Consider the following 23,471-nt stretch of genomic DNA (forward strand, 5'->3'; position numbering starts at 1 on the left):
TTGAACAGTCTTAGACTACTGGATGAAGAGAGACATCTAGTGGTCAGGGTGTTAGCACTAGCCAAATAGTTTTAAAGCACTACTGTCAAGAATATGTACCTATAAGACAGTGAAGAGGCTCAGATGCTTCACCTTTAACATTGGCACACATCTACCTCCAAATAAATTACAGATGAAAATTATAATTTCCTGATTCCATAATAACATATACTGACAGAAAAGTCACTCTAACAATCCGTTCACAGGTAAATAAATACCTTTTGTAGACTTTTTTTTTTTTTTTTTTTTTTTTACAAAATTCCTATTGTTACTTCTTTGTGCCTCACTTTTTATTTCTATCAGGTGTAAGAAATTCTGAATTATTAGTCAGTTAATTTTACGGGTGTTGTATGAAATGCAATAACAGCAATGTCCTAGCAATAAGCAGACTCAGACACGGTATGACACACTGATGGGCAGAGGAAGATGGCATGAAAGCTGCTCACATTTCCTCATCATTGATCTGATTTCACATTGGTGTTAGAATTGTTTTTGATGTTGTTGTTTTCTTTTGTTTTTACAACCAGGACACGTCCTGCTCATGTGGGGTTTTTTCAGTACATCTATCTCATGAAATGGAATAATAGAATCAAAATGGAATTACAGAATTGTTTTTATCATCAGAAAGCCATTGTTTGCTAGTTGTGACATTTTCCTATTAATAAAGAGTCAGTACATTCCTTGGCTATGTACATAGTGCACCTGAGGCCATCCAAGCAGGCTTTCTCTTTACTCAATCTTTGGACAAACTTCCCATCAAATTCCTGAAGCTTCTCCTAAGGCTTTGACAGCTCCAGGAAAACTGCATCCTGATTTAATAGGTTTTTCCTGAACAAAAATCACACATTATAGTCTGATGGTTATTCCTAGGTCATCCAGGAACTGTCTCTTCCCAAATATTTAAACACATATGGATGAATATGGGTGGGTATCACTACCTATATATTTTATCTCTCCCAAATTAACTGTCAATATCTAGTGCTAGCTTTTCCTTTTTTCTTTAATTTAAAGCTTGTACATGAATGTACTAGCCTCCCCCAAATAAAAAATAAGTATATTTAGCTCTCATAAAATTATCCACTACCGGCCATAAGCCATGATTTTACTTGAGACACTCATCTATATATTACTTATATGCATAAAGAGGGCTGTAGAGGCCTATGCTTGTAGAATTGAACAGTCATCCACAGGAAAGTATCTCACATGGTCATGGGAGCCATGAAGACTACCCTACTATCCCTTTAGATAATCATATAAGTGCTAGACATGTTTCAATGGGCATCTTATGGTCAAGTGCGTAATAACTTAATCTTATTAAATCAGCAAGTGTAACTCATAATTAAGGTCAAATGAAGTGTTTTCTATGCAGTGTGTAGGTTTCTCCCCAGTATACTACCCCCACTAACTTCCTAGCTGTCTCCTCCCTAACTGTTCTCAGTTAAGGAGGGGACATGACAACAAGTAGGTATATGTGAAATTTCCCAATGAAAGAGGCAACCATGGGTAGTAGTGGAGGCCACTGGAAGCTACCATCTGCTGCTCTGTTCTGGATGTACTTCATTCTCTCATTTTCTTCTCCCCTTTCCCATTGTCTCCTTTACTTATGCCTAAGGCTGCTAATGGAAGATGAAATGGTATAATTTTTTTTTTTTTTGGTGTCTGAACTCTGTCTAATGTAACAAAGATGACTTCTGAGTCCCAAAGGAGCATCCTGCTACTGTTCAACCCCCAGAACTGCAGTCACTCTCAGGTCATGGGTTATTATTACTATCTGTTCCTAATTATAACCTCTCAAAAAATTCCTGCAAACATGAACTGACAATCCCCATCAACGGTCTCTTCCCCATCTGTCAGCAGTTACACTGACCTTTAGGGACAGATTAGAAGTAAGTCATGTTGTCTTCAAAAAAAAGAAAAGAAGTGAGATAAAGAGAGAGAAAAGAAAAAATATATGACCTCCTTTCCCCACATGCACTCCCCTGTGAATAATATAAAGTATGCTTTCTACTAGTTGCCAAGGTTAAGTCTTCACTAGGTCTGGACAAGCAGATGGGGGTCTAGTGGAGTGTGCTGCTGCCACAGATACCAACAAACCTAGAAATAATTTGGTCTGGGTCTAAGTGCTAATATCATGCTGCTTAGTCTCCTTCGGAAAAGCATAAATGCAAAATACCCCATTCCTACAAGCAAACCAACCACAAGGGTGCTGCCAAGAACTTTTGGGGCCCTTTTCTTGGCCACCCGGAATGCTGTTGGCAGCACCGCAGAGATTAATATATTGTTGACATGTCCTAAAACCTTGTTAAATGTTTTTCTCTTCAAGACACGCTCATAATAGGTTTCCAAGTTCGGTCTCTTTCCATGTCCCCAGTTTCTTCTTGCAAACCCCAGGAACTTCAGCCGATGCAATGTGACAGCCAATGAGACATCTGCCAGTGTAAAGGATTCTCCACAGAGCCAAGGCTGGTTGCCCTCCTCTAATCAGAGAAAGGGAATGAGAATTAGGGACAAGCATTATACAAACAGACTACAGCTCCCATTTGCAGTCTGAGCCCTAAGGCTAAAGACAGTCACATTTCATCTTGACCATCACAGTCAAGCAGAGTTATCCCAAACTCACAGAGCCTTGTTTAACATGTCAGCCACAAAACACCCTTTGTTTCTTTGTCATTATACAATGTACCATAAAAGTTATTTGCATGCCCTTTGCATTATACTATGTATTGAAAGTAATCAAGAATGACTTCAAGTGTACAGGAGAATATGTAAATACCAAATCATTTTACATAAAGGACCTGACCATCCTAGGAGTGTGGTGTCTTCAGTTGCTCCGGAAACCAATCAACCCTCATGGAACAGAAGAATAGTTACATTTCCTTAAAGTAGAAGGAAGTCAGTCTTGCTTTTTATTTCTTTTAAGGTTTTTTTTTTTTTTTTTTTTTTTTTGGACAAGGGCTTACTCTGAAAATTCTTGAACTGCTGGCAATGCCTCTATCTCAACCTTACAATTACTGGGATGACAGGTAAGAGCAGTCAAACCCAGCTAAGCCCCTGTTATAAAAGAAGTTCCAGGTAACATTGTCTTCACAAGATGCACAAACAGGTCCCATGTATAAACATGAAAAATGGCTGATTGCTGTAGCTCACAGACGCAATCTGTAGATGTTCTGGGGCCCACTATAATCACTTGCTCCCACTTTACACTTTAGAGGCAAGCTATTTCCCTAACTGAGAAAAAAAAAACAGAGAGGACATACAAGAAATTATTTGGATTACTCAACGAAACCACTCTAAATATTGACTCGTGAAGCTGGTTAAGGTTTCATCTCCCAGACATCATTGAAAATGTACAGAGAACATTTCTTGAATCACATTACTTATAGATACAAACTAGATTACAACTAGATTCCAGAGTTCCCCTGAATGAAATAGTCTATTTAAAACTGCCTCTGAATAGAAATAACCCCAGAAACAGATTATAGAACATGGTTAGAGGGGTCTGAGAATGATACTACAAATGCTTTTAGGGTTTCATCAAAAAGAAAGCTAATGAGAACCTACCTGGAGTTTCTTCATTTCTTCTTTGTAACTCGGTTTCCACCTGATCCAAGACCTTCTCCAACTCATCAAGAATTTTCTTCAAGTATTTGACATTGTCATGATCAAGCAGCTTTGACTAATTAACAACCCAAAAAGAAGCTATTTATGGTACTAACAACAACAGGAAAACTATAATACACAAAGTAGATTTTACATACAGATGCATGTATACTTTTAGAATTAAAAGCTCTTCGTTCCACATAGTTTTTAAATGGGGAGATATAAAATAACTTTGCAGAGCTAGAGCAAAATGAGGAAATAGTCCAGCTGTGAGATTAGCTCAGTACTATTGGTCACTCCTGGGAGGAGGGGTAGATGGTCCTGAGGAACACCTATTTCTGCCTGTTGGCCTTACATACAGAAACATGTGCAAATGGACATACCACATATATGCACATATTGACAGGGGAAAGAAAGAATTTAAAAGAAGTCTAAACATGATTGTGAATGGTAAGGAGAACAACTATGGAGGATTACTCTGAGCCCATCTAGCTAATAGAGGACAAAAGGAAGGCAGGAAGCTGAGGGAGAGGTGAGTGCTGCTTGCTACAAGCACCATACAGAAAGAGCTTCCATGTGCCATCTGGGCATAGGCAAAGAACCAACAGAAGGTAAAAGACTTTGATGATTACTGATATTCCTTATGATGAGCAGAACAAGTCACTCAAGACATGGAGGCCTTAAAGTGGCAGACTGCCTGCTGAAAGATTCCTAGATTATATTAACCAAAACTTACATGCATTACCATCCATACTCAACAGCTCCTTATCAGATGATTATCAATGGATCTGGCTATCAAACATAATAAAGAATTTTTTTCTTGCTTGAAAGTTTGTTTTTATTTGGGAGTATTTGAGACTGTATCCCACTTTGTAACCCAGGATGGCCTGGAACTCAGTGACCCTCCTGGCACATATGCTGCTGAGTAAATACAGGCCACAGGAGCCACATGCACCAATGATCTACAATAGTACAAAGATGTTCTAGAAATAGCATTCATCTTTTTCAGAAAGAATAAGTGGTGTGAAGTATAGCAAGCCTGACACTTACTTTAAGTCGCTTCTGCTTGGCAATGTATGCCTCTTGTAGGTCAGGGTTTTCTTCAGCAAGTTTCCTTAGTTCAGACTCTGTGTTACCAATCTGGCCTGATAATAAAAACATTTTGAAATGAAAACAGCATTCTCCCTCTCATGGTCCAGACATAAGGAGAAGTAGGGACACACCCTGGTGAGAATGTGAGCTCTGGGACTGGCAGCCTGATGATACCTTGGAGATAGTTTGTCTGCCTCCATTTCCCCATTTAAAATGTATCAAGAAAATACCTAGCACACAGTCTAAGGATTTCATGAGAAGCTGTTGTGGGCAGCTCCAGCAAGGCTTGGCACCTTCGTGCTCTATGCCACTAGACTGCCTTACTCTCCCATGACTCTCCACTTTCTCTGATGAAAGAAAGAGAGAACCTTGTTTAAAATAATGTTAACTATAGGTAATAAGGTTGTAGTCAGTTTGTATTTCAAATCACATTTTAAAAACTTAGGAAGAGAAGAAAAAAACTATAAGGGCAGAGAGTGCTAGGAGAGGGCATGGGAGAAGAGAGGAGATAAGAGGAGGAGAGGAGAGGAGAGGGGAGGAGTGGAGGGGAGGGGAGAGGAGAGGAGAGGAGGGAAGAGGAGAAGAGAGGGGGGAGGGGAGAGGAGAGGAGTGGGGGGAAGAGGAGAGGAGAGGAGGGGAGAGGAGAGGAGGGAAGAGGAGAGGAGAGGAGGGAAGAGGAGAAGAGAGGAGGGGAGGGGAGAGGAGAGGAGAGGAGGGGAGGGAAGAGGAGAGGAGAGGAGGGGAGAGGAGAGGAGAGGAGGGAAGAGGAGAAGAGAGGAGGGGAGGGGAAAGGAGAGGAGTGGAGGGAAGAGGAGAGGAGAGGAGGGGAGAGGAGAGGAGAGGAGGGGAGAGGAGAGGAGAGGAGGGGAGGGAAGGGGAGAGGAGGGGAGGGGAGGAGACAGGAGGGGAGGGGAGGAGAGAAGGGGAGAGGAGAGAAGAGGAGGGGAGGGGAGGGGAGGGGAGGGGAGATGAGGGGAGAGGAGGGGAGAGGAGAGGAGAGGAGGGGAGAGGAGAGGAGTGGAGGGGAGAGGTGAGCAGGAGAGAGGGGAGTGAAAAGGAGAGAGAAGAAGGGGAAATGGAGGAAAGAAGAGATGGGAAAAGAAAAAGGAAAAAGTATACAAAAGGAGCAAGGCAATAATAATAGAAGCAACAAGGTTAGATGTCATGTAAGAAAAAGACAAGACTTGGGATCGAGTGTCTTCAAACACTCCTGAGTATGACCAGTGCCACCTCTGTCCTTCCTACTCTTCTTCCACACTCTCCCCCTCTCCACATCTCATACACTGATGTTACCTATCCACAAGACAGGAAGTAGAGAAGAAGCAGATGTCACAACTCAATCTCAGAAAATTCCCAATCACTGAACATGGAGGTGATGGCTGTACATCCTCTCATCCAGCTTCCTCCCTTCATGAAATATGTGGACTGAGTTACCCATACATCCAAGAAGGTGTGGGCCATTCAGTTTCCCCGTTCATCTTCTTGAGAACACATCACGTTCTCAACCTTTCTATCAGTTACCTTTCTAAGTTTTATCAAAGTTTGGCCTCAAGAACAAAAGCTGACAAATTAGACCAGATAGAAAATATATATCTAGTTAAATTTCTCAGGAACAGATTAACCTGACAGGTTATTGAAATGATGCAGTCTCATGCATGTCCATGAAGCAAACTCAACAATCCCATTCCCTCATCTTCCCTCAGTGACCAGAAGATACAGCAAGTCTCAAAACTGACACAAAACTTCAAGCAGAATCAGTCCCTGGCCTTTGAGATTTTTACATACTGCGAATCCTTGTGGTTGCATAAGCTGGGATCATGGAATCCACAGTGAGCTCAGGATGCAAAATACAGCCATGCGTGTAAGCATCCATGGGCAGGGAGTCCAGAAGTTCTCGATAATGCTGCACCCGTGGGTAATACATGCTTCCCTCATCCGGCATTAGCCTGGGTGTTCTTTCTAAAACACACATAGAAAATATAAACACAATATTGGAGGAAAGCTACAAATAGGACATAACATTGAAATGCATTCTTATCATCTCACCACAGCTGCACAATCACAAAATGAAGTCTTTCCAGACCAGTCAACATTTAAATTAGACTTATGTTCCAGATCAGAGTCCAAACCATGACCCTCCAGCACCCTCTCATTTTCCCACCTTGTAAATTCCTGCTCAACCCTCAAGTCTAACCCTCAGGTCCATCACTTCCTTATGAAGCATGCCCTCACCTCCTATATCCAACTATCTCACTTGTGTCTTCCTGTACATGCCATAAAAGGCCAACTGTGCTCTGCTATAGGCCCTGTCACTTTGTACATGGTTGCATCTTTTTACTTCATGAATGCTTTGGGGACAAGGAACTATGGTGTAGGCTATACATAAAGTGTAGCCGTGCTAGTATTTATTGTGAGAAGGCAATTGAGGGCCATTCTTTTTTATGAGTCAACCAACACGAGAGGCCCCACAGTTACTAAATGACCATTAAATAGCAATCTATATAAAGTAGAAAAGGCTTTTGCTCAAAAATCCATTTCACTTTCCCTACATTTCTAGCAATCTAACCCTGGAAAATTCATTCTGCCTAAATCTTCACTTGCTGGTGAAAATCTAGATTGTAAAACTCTTGTGATCTGGGAGCACATAACATGCTTCATTAGACCCCTCAAGCGTAATAAATATTTAACACATACTCAGTACATGATAAATTATAGTAAGTAAGCACGTCCCCAAGTTGCTGGTTACTTATACTGGGAGGTCCTGTAGTACTTAATACAGAGGCTAGAAAATGGATACTGGAAAGTTAACCCAGGACCCACAACTACTCTATGTAAGACAAAACAATTGCAACCTGACCACTACTAATTCAAGGCGTTACTTATTATACCATCATATCTTCTAAGAACTCATATTTCAAAAAGTACCCACAAAGAAAAATGTGAAGGATGAAGCCCAAAGGGCAAGGCTATGTCCCTTCAGAATCATTTCCCAATCTGCCTCTTAAACTGTTCTGAAAAATGCCAACTAGCTTATTTCCACTAGTGCAAGGAAGAGCCTCAATATTTTTTTATTTACTCATTTCTTGGCTCATGCTCTATATTTAATTCAGAATGCCCTGAGCATTCCACATTCATTCTTAAACATTGACAATTCAGAGTTGGTTGCCATTAACAGAGCATTTCAAGCAAGATCTTCTAAGGCCAGACCAAGACAAACAAGCCTTTTAAGCCAGTTGGAAATTTCCAACTCTCTAAGGAAAAAAAAGCATGGATGATTCCTCAGACTAGTAGGCAAATGTCTGGTTCCCAGTTAGACAGTACATGCTAAAGACTTCCTTAGAATAACAACAAAGCATGGACTACAACACCTCAGTACAAACCCCATGTGAGAACAAGACAGGGAAGCATCGTAGACCACATCTGTCCTGTAGACACTGCCCGCCTTAATTAGCTCCTTACTCAGACTTTTCAGGATCTCATCAGTATTTCCAGTTCCCCAGTCAATCCATTTCCACGAGGAAAATAAACACGAAGCTATGAAATACTGAGGCCCTCTGACCCTTGCATGTACCACTGGTCTTGTCTCAAAATAATAATGTCCTTAGATGCATAAAATAAAAAACATGACACTACAGAGATTATTAAGACATTAACAAAATAATACTTATTTATAAGATACCTACATATATACTTCTTTAATACATTACTAATATCCAGCAGCAGATGTGATAACTTCCCTAATATAAAAGTATCAAAACATCTATAATAATTTACTATAGTAGGGACATATCTGTGATTTCTATTGGTAACAAAGTCAATGCACTCTTAACTGCTTTGTGTTATCTATATTAGTAATAAAAGAACGGCAGACTCCAATTAGAAATAAGCAAAGTTAAAGACAATTTTACACTCATCTAAGATCTCAACTCTTCCTCCACTCATAGATCCACAGAGTTCTCAATGTGTGACCTGAGTATCCACAGACTTCCCAGAGGCACATTGAGGGGATTCATAAATTCTAGACTTTTTAGAATAACACTCTGATGCTAATGGATTTTCACTCTTGTTATCTCTCCAGCTATAATCAAGCCTTCAAGGGGCGACATAAAACACACTGGCTCTGTGACATGTGACAGTCTTAGACACTTGAGTGCTCTAGGGTGTTAAAAGTTTTCTGGTTCGCTTCTAAATAGGAAATATTGACCCATATAAGCCAAACCTCTCAAGTGTCCTCAATAGTTTTTATGACAAAGAGATTCAAAACCCTTAAGAAGCATTCATTGCCTTAGCAGTCCAGGAGCCTCATGTTAATAACCATAAACAGTACATTTTTGATCACTTTCCAAATGACAAGTTTATGGCTCATGGGTAGGGCTGCTTTCTGGTGCCAAACCTCATTGCTTTCTCCAAAAGAACATACCACTTCCTTTCCAGAAAAGTGAACTAGAGGAAGAATAGTAACATTTAATTGTTTTCTGGGTACAATCCATCTGGCTAAGCCTGACTTCTTCAAAGTAGAACAAACACTTAAAGCCATGAACATAATTTTCTCCTATCCAGTGGCCCACTGATAGCCACTCTCTGCTGGAGAACTTTGTCAGGCAGGCACAATCACTTCACCGATGCCCTTATCCTAGCTCCCTTCCCAAATATCTCAATGCCAAGTAGGCTACCTCCTTTGAAAGCAAAGCACAACAGCATTCACTGCCTCAGGTAAGTTCTTCAAAAGACAATTGAGCCCAGCAAGTGGTATGCTTGCCATTCCAGCATTTAGCAGCCAGTGTGGGCTATGCAGTAAGTAATGAGCACTCAAACAACCAAACCAAAAAATAAAAAAGGCAAGGGGTAAATTCTTTTGAATTATACATATCCTCCTTCCAATATGTTTACTTTACTTTCTAATTCTTCCATAGAGTGTCATTGTAAAGATGTTTTTAAAGTACATTTTATTAGTATTCTCCCTCTGCCAGCAATGTGGATAATAAAAAGCATATGGGGGTCAGGAAAGGAAGCGAGGGAGTTTTTAAAAGTCAGTGATAAAAGGAGGTGAAAGCATTGCAATAATGCAAGCCAGGTGTGGTGCCTTTGAAGAAAAATAAATAGGAGCTAGGGGCGTGACTCAGTAAAAATGTTTGCTAATCATTTACAAGGCCCTGGATTAAATTTCAAGTACCTAAAATACTGATATATATATATAAAATATATTTATTAGAATAAATATATAAAATGTTTTAAATAAAATGACTTCAAAATTAATATTCTTTTAATGTTATATGTAAGTTTTAATGCATAGTGATAAAATTATGTCTAAAAATAAATTTATATTTCCTAACCATATTTCTATATTATTTTTATTGTGCTAGGATAATTTAGTTCCAAACCACATCCTATATTTTAATAGTATTTTAAATGATAGACATAAGACACCAGACATAATTTTCTGAGAACTGTTATATATCAAATTATAAAAATACTGCATAATATCCAGAATTCCAGGTTGTCCCTGAGTTTTTTGGCAATAATAAAAGTCATATGTTCTAGTATTTTCTACATATTTCATGCTACTTTTCTTTTATCAAATTTTGCTGACAGATTTAGGACCACAAGATATAGCTGAATTTGAACATCAGCACTGCTGTGTTTATTTACCTTGTCCTGTCCCCCATTCCTGTGTTTGCTCACTGTCATATCTCACCTAACCTAATTAATGTGTTCCTTTAATACAGTTTTCTTTATTATATGCCAGATTGAAAAAGCCATCATGGACATAAAACATTCTACAAAACTGAAAAGTAATAGCATATACACATGTTAAGGACAGGTAAGTTATTCTTGTCAAACTATAGATAAAGTATTTTTGAAGACCAACAAGTTTCTAATTATTTGAGGTCTGTGAACTATCCCTGCACATCCCATAAACTTGCACCTAATTAATGTCTGCTAAATTAATGTCTGCTAAATGGTCTTGAGAAGATGGATACAGAGAACACTCTCAGGTGACCCTCCAATAAGCAGTTATAATGGAGAACTTCTAAGTTCTTCCTTAGCCTTGGGAATATCAATCATATCTCCATGAGTCTACTTCCAATAATAATAATAATAATAATGTCTATTATCCAATTTAGATAATCATTATTTTGGGTCTAGACTTAAAAAGAGCATCCTGTTTCAAATTTCTTCTGTAGAAGTGCCAATTACTTAACAGATATCCCAAAACAACAGGCTGCAAATGTATGAATATGGATATACAAAATGATTGAGCAAAACACTGTTTAGCATAATTCTCTTGATTGGCTACAAAGGATAGCAACTTACAGCAGACACCAGTTCATAACATTCTGGTCTTTCGTTAAATGACTATACCTACAGGGCTCTTATTATAACTACAGATAATGATGCACCTCATCAAACCATAGTTATAACCATCCTACCACTCCTGTAAAGTCCATTTTAGAGAGACAAAATGACAAATTGTATGACCAGTTTAGAATGCAGAGCACTACAGATTTCTGGTCAGGATAGAACCAATACTTTTAAAAACAATCCAAGACCACACTAGCCTGGCAACTTACTAACAATCAAAGTCACTTACCCATTCTAATTGCAGCTAATTTTTAAAGCCAAAAGAACATGCATGGTATGTATGTACTCACTAATAAGTGGATACTAGACAAAAAAAAAAAAAAAAAAAGTAGTGAACACCCAGGATACAATCCCCAGAACTCAAAGATTAACAAGCTGAAGGGCTCAAGTAAGGATGCCTCAATCCCACTTGGGAGAGAGAAGAAAGAAATCACAAATCACAGGAGAGGGGAGAGAGGGAGGGACCTGGGTGGGGAAAAGGGACAGGAGGGGAAGAGGGGAACATGATCGGGTATCAGGTGGAAGAACAGGACTGAAGCCCTGAAGAACATCAGAAAGAATGGAAACAGGCAACCTCTCAGGAGGTAGGAGGTGGGAATGGGGGGGAAACCCAACAGAATGTACCAATGACGTGGGAGGTGAGAGATGTTCAGGACTCAGAGGGAGGGACCTTCGATGAAATGCCTACCAGTGAGGAGAGGAAACTTGTAGAAACACAGGGAATCAAGGGAGGGATGGGGTTTCCATCCCACAGTCAAAAACTCTGATCCATAATTATTCCATGTGAAAGAAGTGCAGGGGAAGAACGGAGAAGAACCTGAAGAAAAGAAGGTCCAGTGGCACACCCAGATTGGGATCCAGCTCAAAGGGAGCCCCAAGGCCTGACACTGTTACTGAGGCTATGGAGTGCTCACACAAAAGGGCCTAACATGACTGCTCTGTGAAAGACTGAGCACAGCTGAAAGAATCTGATGCAGATATTTATATCCAACCAACAGAGAGAAGCTGCTGACCCCTATAGTGTAATCAGGGGAAAGCTGGAAGAAGCTGAGGAGGAGGGAAGACCAGCAGTATCAACTAACCTGGACCTCCCCCTCCACCCACCCAGATCTCTTGCAATGGCAAGACAGTAACAGCGGGAGCGAGTCTTGCTATAACTTGGTTTATCTAGCTCCTGCCATATGGACAGGAACAACTAGTTTGTTTCAGCAGGGCTGGAGCTGGCTGAGAAACTCTGTTATCTGGTTCCTGCCTTATGGGCGAACTGTGTGTTGACTGTCTTTCTCTGTGTTCTTGGACCTGGATGCTGGCCCAGAGCAGGGTCAAGCTGTCTGTGTGGTGATTGTTTTTCTCTGTGTTTGTTAGTATCTTGTTCTGTGTTCTTGGACCTAGACCCCACCCATGGCAGGATCGAGCTGTCTGTGTGCTGATTGTTTTTCTCTGTGTTTGTTGGTATCTCACTCTGTGTCCTTGGACTTAGACTGATGACATTGTTGTTTGGACATTAAACCAACTGAAAAGCAAGTTAGTTACTCTCTGCTTCTCCGAATGACCTGTCCATAGGGACCTTTGACTTGCAGGTGATCAAAGCAATAGAAGAAAAAGTTTTTATAGTTACCTAGAAGAATCAAGTGGAGGAACCACCTCCCCCTCACTCATAGATAAAAGCCTTTATTTTCCCAAGACCCACCTCACAGGTTCTGGCCTTCAGAAAAAAGGAAGTGTGATAAGAGAGATCTGGACCTGAAAAGAAGTCAATCCTCCTAAGCCCCTTCAACAGGGGACCTATTGCTCCAAGACCCTCCCTGTATCTCCCTACTCTTGCCCCCACAGCCCCACCAGCTGCCAGTGCCAGTTCTGGGATCCTCAGCCCATACAGGACCAGGGAGAAGTGTGAGGAGACCTGAGAGCCACCTCCCCTGACACTATGGGATCTCTTTCACTAAGTGCATATTTTCAAAGAGACTGATTAATCTCTTTGAGACTGTTTTATTTATAATACGGGAAGCCAGAAAGAGTGCCCCCTCAGACAGGGGGGCGCCATTGATTGACCAGGCTGTCATGAACAGTGGGCTTTCCCTGACTAGACCTGACTGGGACTTTAAATACACCAAAAGGTAACAGACACCTGAAGGTCCACCACCAGACTCCATGGGCAGGTCTCAAAGGGTCCACATGGCAACCAACAAATTTGACTAAGGTATGTGAGGTTAAACAGGGACCACAGCCTTTCTAGAGCAGATCATAGAAGCATTGTGCCAATATATACCGTATGACCCCAGGGGCAAGGAATACAAAACTATTGGGGCAATGGCTTTTATAGACCAGACTAGTAGAAATATCAGAGAGAGCTTCAGAGGCTAAAAAGACAGGATAAGCCATTGAAGGATTTAGTGAAGGGTGCCATTACAGGGAGACATAGGAGGAGAAGGAGCAGAGAAAGAGAAAGGATAAGCTATTGAGGGAGTTAGTACAGTTTACTGACACAGGGAAACAGAGGAGGAGAGGGAACAGAGAAAAAGAAAGAAAGAAAAGCAAAGGAAAGGAAGCTACAGAGAGTCCTGGCTACAGTAGTTAGGAAAAGCAGAGAAGAGAGACAGAAAAGGACGGGTGCACATACTGCAAGAAGAGAGGCCACTTGGCCTGAGTGTGCCCTAACAAACAGAAGCTGGGAGCAGGAATTCCCAGGCCTTGGGAAAAGTGCCCCCAAGTGGCAAAGGTGTTAGCCCTGGGTGAAGACAGTGACTAGGGGAAATGGGGTTTTGACCACCTCCCCTAACCCAGGGTAACTCTGAGAGTGGAGGGGAAACCCACTCAATTCTTGGTGGACACCGGGGCTCAACACTCTGTCCTCCAAGCCAATGGCACCGTTTCCAAGAAAAGATCTTGGATCCAAGAAGCCACTGGCACCAAAATGTGTTTATGGACTACCAGAAGAACAGTGGACCTAGGGACAGAATGGGTAGCTCATTCATTTAGGGTCTCCCCAGACTGTCTCTACCCTCTGTTGGGGAGAGGCATACTCTCCAAAATGGGGGCCCAGATACACTTCTAACACAGCTAACTGGCCCAAAAGGAGAGACCTCTCTGACTGACCCCTGCAGAAAGCTGAGACTATCTGGTTTACAGATGGGAACAGTTTTCTCCATGAAGGTCAGAGATGAGCAGGCGCTGCTGTGGTGGATGGCACAAATGTCATCTGGGAAGAACCTCCACCCCCTGGCACTCAATGCAGAAAGTAGAGCTAATTGCCCTCACCAAGACCTTGGAACTTAGAGCCAGGAAGAAAGTTAACATCCATGTGAATAGCAGGTATGCCTCTGCCACAGCCCACATCCACAGGGATATATGCCAAGAGAGAGGACTGTTCACATCAGAGGGAACAAAAAGGAAATCTTGGACCTCTTGGATGCCCTAATGAAGCTGGCAACTGTGAGTATCATCCACTGCCCAGGACATCAGAAGGGAAGAGACTCAGTGGGCAATAACCAGGCAGATCAAGTGGCTCCAGAAGTGGCTATGCAGGAGCCAATCCTGGTTATGGGCCTGCAAGAGACACCTGCTAAGGAATGGGACTGGACTAAGAGATGGCCTCACTTAGAATATGCTGAAGAAAAAGGGACTCAGATTGCTAGCCACCCTACCAACTATTACCAAGAAAGGACAATGGTGCACACAAGAAGAGAGAACTATACTCACCAGAAAGTAAGCAAAAGACTTACTCGGCCAAATGGACAGATGGACTCATTTAGGGGATAAAAAGTCTGCTCAAGCAGTTAAGGGACCTAAAGTATATATTTATGACTCAGGTTTTGGGCCAGAGATATAGTAGAACAGTATAAGGTACGCCAGCAAGTGAATTGTTTATGCAGCAAAGAGTAAACAGGGCAATATACCTAGGAAAGAAGAGCCTAGAGTATACTGAGAGATTTTTACAGTAGTTAAGGCAAGAGAAGATGGTTACAAATACTCTCTAGTGTTTGTAGATGCTTTCTCTAGATGGGTTGAGACATTACCCACCAAGCAAGAAACAGCTACCATGACAGCTAAAGAAGATATTAGAAAAAAATTTCCCAAGGCTCAGAGTACCCAAGGTAATTAGATGGGACAATGGTTCTGCTTTTGTCTCTTAAGGTAAGTCAGGGAGGGATTGACAGAGATATTGGGGGCTAATTGGAAGCATCATTGGGCATACTGTCCCCAGAGCTCAGGGCAGGTAGAGAAACAGAACCCTATGAAAGACCTTAACTAAATTGACCTTGGAGACTGGCTCAGGCTGAATAGTGCCCCTCCCCTTGGCCCTGTTCTGAGCCCAGAATAGCCCCTGCCATTTTAACCTGACCCCTTTTGAGATCCTCTTTGTTACCCCAACTCATTTGGCGTCCTCTGGGCCCTCCCAGGAGGTATCTCACAACATGAGATTTAGCCCAAACTGTCTGCCTCAAATGCTCCAGGGATGCCAGGGACTCCTCACTGCTTTCAGACTGGTGACTGGATCTATGTAAGGAGACTTAAGGGACAGTTGCTGGAACCCTGATAGAAGAGATACTTCCTGGTGCTGCTAGACACCCCCACAGGCCTCAAGGTGGACAGTACTTCAGCCTGGGTGCATGTTTTCCATAAGAAACCTGCAGATTCCCCACTCCCAAGAGACCCTCACTAGACAGTACAGAAGACAGACAATCCACTCAAGCTCAAGATCACTTGACCTTGATCATCTGCCTGTGGTAACCTCCAATTCTGGTTCCTTCCTCCATCCTATGTGCCTGTCCACCTGTTACAGCACTCGCTGTCTCCTTTTCTGTTGGGGTTGGAGATGGCTGGAGCAGCCACCAGGACTTCCACTCTGGTCTTACAAGGGAAAATTATGACAGTCTGAGGGCAGCCACTGATTTATATAGAGAGAAATAAAAACTTCCATCAGTCACTGACTTCATTATCAGAAGTAGAATAGGAGGGCTATGTGCTGCCTTAGCTGAGGAGTGTGGCTTTTATATAGACCATTGCAGGGTTGTTAAAGAGTCAATGGCTAAGATGAGGAAAGGGCTAGCCGAGCAGAAGAGAGAGAACAGAGTCAGGGCTGGTTCCAGTCTCCTCCCCTTAACTCCTCCCTTGTCTATAACCACCTGCATATCCACCCTGTTAGGACCCTTAATTGTTCTCCTGCTATTGTTGACCTATGGCCCCTACATTTTGGACCACTTGGTCACTATTGTTAAGAAACACTTAGGTACAGTACAGTTAATGATCTTAAAGCAGAGATACAAAGAACTAGATACAGAACATCAGGAGTGTGAGCTATCAGAATACCAGCAATTGCTTCAGGATTGAAGCATGCACAAAGAAAAGAGGGGATGAAATGTCAGCTCAGGAACTTTAGAAAGGTCATAGAACACTTGCCCCTCCCAGAAGGGAGAGACTAAATTACATTCCTCGGACCACAGGGAGGTCCCTGGGCTAGGGGAGGCCCAGAGTTATTCCAAGACTCTGGTTGGCCACCTACCTATTCCCTAACAACCAATTAATTTAAGGGTAACATGCACATTGTGCCTAATGGAGACTGCCCTGAGGACTGTGTAAAGGTCTGCTGCATGGACTGCATGGAGTTGTTCTCTCCCCATGTGCAGGGTGACCCCAGCATGCTGAATTAAATAAATTCCTCTTGTTTCTTGCATCAATTCCCATCTCCACATTGTTCACTCAGGGGGTCTCTGGTAAGTTAAGACCCCAAGTCTTACTTGATCAGAGACTGGACCACCAACCAGGCAGGCCCCCAACACATATACACCAGAAAATTTTGCTTATTGCCTTGCGTATTCCTTGACTATTTGTATTTATTGCACTGTTTACCCTTATTACTTGCATGTAGTTAAAATGATATAAAAGCAGATTGGGAAGAATTAAACCTGCCTCAGCCTCAGAACTGGCTGGGGTCATGTTACAATGTTGTCTAATCATCTCTTTCTTTTTAATCCTCATTCCTGTGCTAAAGAACCTGTTGACTGGTAGAGCTGGCTTGGTCAATGTATGCTAATTTTCTTTCTCACTATTCACACGATTTTTAATTCAATAATATAATCTCACATGTCAATTCTTTATATTTAAAAAAAAGACAAAATTCATGTATTACATTAGCCTTGTTAAACTTCATCTTGGTTTATTATTCCACAATAAACATTTTATAAGATAGTTTTCATTTTAATGATCCTAGCTTTTCCATCATTCATAAATATGGTATCATTTATCTTAATTAATTTTTAAATTTCATATGAATTAGTATTTTACCTGCTTGTATGTTTGTATAAGGATGACTGATACCCTGGAACTGGAGTTACAGACAGCTGTGAACTGCCATGTGGCTGCTAGGAATTAGACCTTGATCCTCTGGAAGAGCAGCCAGTTCTATTAACCACTGAACAATCTCTCCAGCCCCAGTACCATTTCTTCAGTATCCTTACTCATTTTGTATATTAAGCTCAAGTCAGGAAACAGAAGCTTTAACCACCACTGGGGACTAGCAGGGTAGCTTAGTGATAGATCACTTGCCTAGCATACATGAAGGCAGCTGTGGGTTGACTCTTACAACTTCAATCAGTCAATCAACCAATCAGTAAGAGAGCACTACAAAGCCCCATCCCGACTGGCAGATATTTCAATAAATCATTCATTTTATCCATTCAATATTATTTATCAAAAATCTTTCCTGTAGTATCTACTTTCAGTAACCATAGGGGCACACCTTTAAATAAGGCAGTCTCTGACCTCTCAGTGACTTAGAAGTAATTCAAATATGAATAAGTATAATAAGAGTGTATAGATGGAGGGCCAACTTAACATGCTAAGTCTGTTTATCAGTATTCTACAGTGTGGTAATTAATTCATCTGCAGATGCTTGTTACTTGCCATCTGTGTTCTCCCCGCAGCCTTAGAGCAGAAAATTCAGACCTCAGTGTTTGCCACAGTCACCCACCTATAGTGGGGCCTTCCAACCTAGGTGATGTCTATTGTTCTCAGGATCTGCAATTTCCTGAGATGAGTCAGCCTCCCACTGAGCGGCCAAACCAGTTTTGTGGAACAGTTTCCAGCTTAATGGGGGAGAGTTTTCCCCTTTTAAATTCTCACTTATTCATTAAAAGGACCGAGCCTTGATCAGAAAAACCCTGTCTTGGATGGTTATTCCTCTTGCCCTTTCTATTCCAGCCCCAGCCCTCCTTCTAGGTGACCTCAGTTCTCCATAGCCCTGGGACAGCTACAACCATCCTCTCGTCATAGCTGTCTCTCTATTCCATAAGAATATTCTATAATCTCAAATGTTCTGCTTGGATCAAGATACATTATATTGTGAACCATGGTTTACACATAGTAGACACATTTTAAAGGTATTTATAACATTCTCCAACAATGTAAAACTTAAGTTAGTTCCTTCTAGTGACAGGCATAAGGACTGAAAATATAAACTTTTCTTTTAAACTTTACCAATGTTATCAGTTGTAGAGATAAACAGATCCAACCAATTAGTATTTTACTCATTCCTCTTCCCAGGAAGGTATTTCTCCAATTGGAAAGGATGAAAAAAAAAAAAAAAAAAAAAAAGCCAAGTTGGCAGTACATCCTAGAACTTTGCCAGAAAGAGTAATTTGCAGCAATGCTTTAAGCATAGCACAGTAATATATAAATCACCTGGGGTTCTTGCTAAAACAAGATTCTAACCCAAGAGCTTTGCTATAAGGTCTAAAACTCTGCATTGCAAACAATCTCTCAGATGGTTCAATGATGCTGGCTGGCAATGCTGGTGATGCCTCACACTTTGACAAGGGTTGGTAGTTTATCTGTCCTGTTCTTTGACAATGAGATGATATTTGGTTATATGCTCTTTGGCTCTTTTCCTATTCCCCGAGTCCTTAATGGTAGATGCTAGCTGTCTGAACTATGATTGTGATAATGCTTATGTATGTTGTTTCTCTAAATCTCGATATCCTGAGGTCAATTCTACCTTGACCTGCAAACTAGTCTGGTTGTCATATCTGCCCAAAACTACAGGTGTCTTAATCTTTTTATCCTCTCCAATTGGATAACTACTCTCCTGGGAACACAGAACATGAAGTAAGAGTTAGTTGGATTTGTTTTACCTTACAATGGCAAATTCCATCACCCAGTTCAATGGTTACAAAAGATCTTCAACGGGGTACCAGCAGCATCCGGCCAGAAGGAAGAACTGACAGCTCCACCTCAGAGACACTCAACCAGAACTGAAGCTCACGATTCCCACATTCCCATCCTGTCACTCAGCCACAGTGCTTTATCTCAGTAGTAAAGCCATCAAAAGAAAGTTTCTTCCACACAGTAGCTGAGAACAACCTGAGCTATTAAGTTCTACTTCAAAAACAAATAAACCAACAAAACTTATTTTACCCCATTTGGCTGTGCTCTATCTATAACTTAGCAAAACTTAGAATATATTTTAGCTTTACTATCATATAATAAAAGCAAATGCTAAGGAAAATTTTAAGGAAACAACTATAATTAACATTTACTATACAGCATTGTTTCTTATGAGGTAAGCAAGAGAACAGGCAAAAGTGGAGGAAGACCTAGAATAATGATACAAGCTATGTTAGTTCAAGCAATGTTACCAGAGGTTTAAGTATTATTTCTCATGTATTATATAGGTAGTGTATCTAATTATATAATATATAACATTATATATTGTATATAATACATAAAAATAATATCTAAATAATATCTACATTTTAGTCATTTAAAATAAATTCTTTCAAAATTATTTTTGCTTTGTTCCTATTAATCAGTTTTCCCAAGAAACACATATAAATAACAGTCTTATCCATTTCCAAAAAGCTCAAGGTTGAGAAAATGTATATTAAATCAATTTATCTCCATTTTCAGCACAGTCGCCAGCATATAAATATATAAGGATAGCTAATAATAGTGAAAAGTAAGTAGTTCTTTACACTGTCTGGATTAGGCCAAGGCCAACCCTAATAAGACTTCTGATGGAGTTCTGGGTTATTAACACTTAAATTAAGAATGATGGCACCTCTCCACACAAATAAAAAGACTACAAGTTCCTAGTCTATTTCCTCCATGAGGTCTAATATTCATTTTCCTCCTAGGGACCTTGGACACGTCTGGCCCTGTTAATTTCCTTCCATGGCACCCTTAATTTGGGGTTGTATGCTGAGCTTAACTGCCCAGTTAGCACCAGCACAGCAGGATATATGCAGCTGGATCTCTTGGAGAACAATGTCTGACAGAGAATTAAAATGAAAGCCTGGAGCCATGGGCTCCACCCTGAGTTCTGCTAGTGGTCGGCCTTGATGCTGTGCCAACCTGGCCCTGTCACTAAGCTACAGCTGACCTGAAGGGGCTGTCAACAGAAACAAGCAAGACCATTTGTATGCAGCAAAGAAAATGGCAAATGGCCCGGGGCCAAAGGCTTTGAAGACCAAAGACCCTGCCATAAAATGGCTGTGTTATCTTAGACAAGTCCTCTATTTCTTTTTCCTCACGTGCAAATTGGAATGAGTACTCTCCACACCTATTTTCAATGAGCTCTTTTGGCAACTGACTAAAATCAAAATATAAAATGCCTGACACATAAGCCATCATAAATGATCATTGATTTAAAACATGATGCATGTTTAAACCTTTCTGTAGAAAGGATAAGAATTAAAACTATGCAAAAGTAATGAGAGCAAAGAACCCAAAGTACAGGAGCAAAGGATTCTTCCTTCTCTAGTACTGATTCTTCTTTTTCTCATTTTTAAGATAAAAATGATTTACACAATATATACTAAAAATCAACATCATAAATCTTACTTTAAAGCCAATAAATCACCACCATGACAAGTACAAGTGAATTTGGAATTTGATTTGACATTGTGACTCCACTTGAGATTCTTTCAAGCATTTGTACTGGCTGATTTGAATTTTGGGTTAGGCCTACATTTTTTGTGCTTATGGAAATGGAAAAGGTTTTTGAAATCACTAAACCAGCATATTAAAATAGAGAGGGAGAAAGAAGAGGAAGAGGGAGAGAGAATGGGGGTGCTCTTATTGAAAATAAAGTCAAGAAATTACAAATAGCCTTAACATTACCATCCAGGAAAGTCTGCTCAAGATAATCAATGATCTGAGTGGCCTCACAAATTATGTTTTCCCCGTGGATAAGGACAGGCACTTCTCCAGTTGAGTTCAAACGCATAAACCAAGGCTCATTGTGCTCACTCAGGGGCAGACTTACATCATGTTCCTCGCACTTCAATGCCTTTTCAGCAATTACCAAGCGTACCTGCAAGAGTTCACAGGGGTTACTGCTGTTTCCACCTTCCCTAGATACAGCTAAACAACCCTAGTTGTCTTCCTGAGCCAGCTCACTTAATGAAGGTTGTTCCTAGAGGGACTAAATAAGAAGCACTCTAGCATTACAGAAGAAAACATCAGGAATGAAAGTTATTTTGTCTTCATTACAGTCATTCTTTCTTCATCACCACTGTGGTCTTTGTGCCCTAAACTGTGTTCTTCCCAGATGTACAGGAAAATACATATTAGATATTTACATATTAGATATTTACATTACAATTCACAACAGCAGCAGATTTACAGTTGTGGATAGATAGCAATGAAAATAATTTTATAGTTGTGTTCACCACAACATGAGGAAGTATATTAAAGGGCTGAAGCATTAGGAAGACTAAGAAGCCCTGGTTTGAGGGAATGCTCTACTCTTGCCAATGACCTGAGCTTGACCCCCTGCATCCACATTGGGTGATTCACAAGGGCCTGTAACTCCAGTGCTAGGTAAACCCATAAAAGAACCACCTAAAGTACAAGCATATGTTTGGACCTCTGATACAGAATGCAAATGTGGAAAAACAGAAGCAAGTTTCATTCCCTTGGTGAGGGGCAGTGCCTTTACATGATTTTGTCTTGTCTCCACACTGCACCCACCTTCAGATGCTAGGGATTACCAAATCTTGGGCCTGCTAGACAAGGACTCTATCTCTGAGCTAAACACCTAACTCCTTCCTTCCTTCCTTCCTTCCTTCCTTCCTCTCTCCTTCCCTCCCTCCCTCTCTGTCTTTCTCTCTCTCTCTCTCTCTCTCTCTCTCTCTCTCTCTCTCTTTCTTTCTTTATTTATTTATTTATTTATTTTTTAAGGAAGAGCCTGTCATGGTGACCCAAAACTGCAATCCCAAAAGTAGAGGAGCAGAGTTAGAAAGGTTGCCATGAATTCGAGGCCAGCTTGGTCTACCCAGCAAGTTCAGGTTGGTTGAGCAGGGTTGCACTTCGAGACCCTGTCTCAAAACTATAATTTATTTATTTTCTTTCTTTCCTTCCTTCTTTCTGGGGGTTTAGGAGGAAAGTAGACCAAGGGATTGCAGGAATGCACTTTTTCCTCCCTTTCCTCTCCAGGACAAAACCTCTAGGCCAAATGCTTCTTAGTGTTGCTTCCAGACCCGCGCTTGCGTCACTGCCTTCCAGCATCATCCCGCTTCTGCTGATGCACTTAATGCATCCCAGCTCTGAATGCACCCAGAGGTCCGGCCCCTTGGAGGCCCACACGTCAGGCAAGGGGAGCTGTCCGGGTGCTGAACCCGAGGGCAGCCCTCCACTACAGGAGGTTACCTTTTGAGAGCTGAAGGAGTGAGTCCAGTGGTACAGAATGAGGCGGACCTCTGCGTCCGGCCGGCCTTCCGCCCTCAGGGGCACGCCCGCCCGCGCCTCGTCCTGCCTCCGAGACATTTCAGCTGCTGTGACTCAGGAAGCCTTGTTGGTGGGCCGGCTGGCTGCAGACACTTACTGTACTAAGCGTCCTTTGGTTTCTCAAGGTCCCCTGTTGCGTAAAGGACGTACTCCGCAGACGAACTGGCTTCTGGGAAGTGTAGTTTCTCCCCAAGGAAGCTGTGCTGCCTTGTAGGCTGAGGCCCTTGAGAAGTCATCTGTGAGATGTAACGGGATGACTTTTAGGTAAAGTTTTCTAAAATATGACAGTCTGGATTTTGGGGCAAGGAAAAATGATAACAGCAAATGATGCTCCTGGGCCTTGGACATTGCTTGGGCATAAAAGCACCAGTTTCACAAGACATTCAGGACTTTTACTTATGTAGGAAAGTTCTAGAGGACAAAGCAATAGGATTAAGTATCAAGAAATTTTCATTAGAAGATATTACAGCCGGGTGGTGGTGGCGCACACCTGTAATCCCAGCACTCTGGGAGGCAGAGGTAGTTGGATTTCTGAGTTCGAGGCCAGCCTGGTCTACAGAGTGAGTTCCAGGACAGCCAGGGCTACACAGAGAAACTCTGTCTCGAAAAAACCAAAAAAAAAAAAAAAAAAAAAAAAAAAAAAAAAAAAAAAA

The 23,471-nt window shown here is 41.4% G+C and overlaps 1 protein-coding gene across 3 annotated transcripts; it reads right to left on the reverse strand.

The window, feature by feature from the left end:
* Positions 1 to 1,756: 1,756 nt before the first annotated feature.
* On the reverse strand, positions 1,757 to 22,857 carry Gdap1 (ganglioside induced differentiation associated protein 1). Of its 3 annotated transcripts, XM_052175395.1 has the most exons (6): positions 22,741 to 22,857; positions 21,211 to 21,403; positions 6,517 to 6,690; positions 4,690 to 4,784; positions 3,601 to 3,715; positions 1,757 to 2,516 (listed from the first exon to the last, which is right to left on the reverse strand). In XM_052175395.1, the coding sequence occupies exons 1-6, from the start codon at positions 22,855 to 22,857 to the stop codon at positions 2,134 to 2,136; spliced, it is 1,077 nt and encodes a 358-aa protein (XP_052031355.1). In that variant the 3' UTR covers positions 1,757 to 2,133. The 3 variants fall into 3 exon arrangements, with proteins under 3 accessions (XP_052031355.1, XP_052031356.1, XP_052031357.1); XM_052175396.1 differs by lacking the exon at positions 6,517 to 6,690; XM_052175397.1 differs by lacking the exons at positions 3,601 to 3,715; positions 4,690 to 4,784; positions 22,741 to 22,857 and having other exon boundaries at positions 21,211 to 21,331.
* Between the last annotated feature and the right edge of the window lie 614 nt (positions 22,858 to 23,471).

The sequence above is a fragment of the Apodemus sylvaticus genome, chromosome 3 (assembly GCF_947179515.1).
Source record: "Apodemus sylvaticus chromosome 3, mApoSyl1.1, whole genome shotgun sequence".
Lineage (NCBI taxonomy): Eukaryota > Metazoa > Chordata > Mammalia > Rodentia > Muridae > Apodemus > Apodemus sylvaticus.

Excerpts from the sequence above, each read along its gene's own strand:
- Gdap1 (XM_052175395.1), bottom strand. The coding sequence starts at position 22,857 with ATGTCTCGGAGGCAGGACGAGGCGCGGGCGGGCGTGCCCCTGAGGGCG. Across the intron at positions 6,691-21,210 it reads TGAGCAGACTTTCCTGGATG|AAAGAACACCCAGGCTAATG; the intron begins GTAATGTTAAGG and ends TGTGTGTTTTAG. Across the intron at positions 2,517-3,600 it reads AAGAAATGAAGAAACTCCAG|AGGAGGGCAACCAGCCTTGG; the intron begins GTAGGTTCTCAT and ends TTCTCTGATTAG.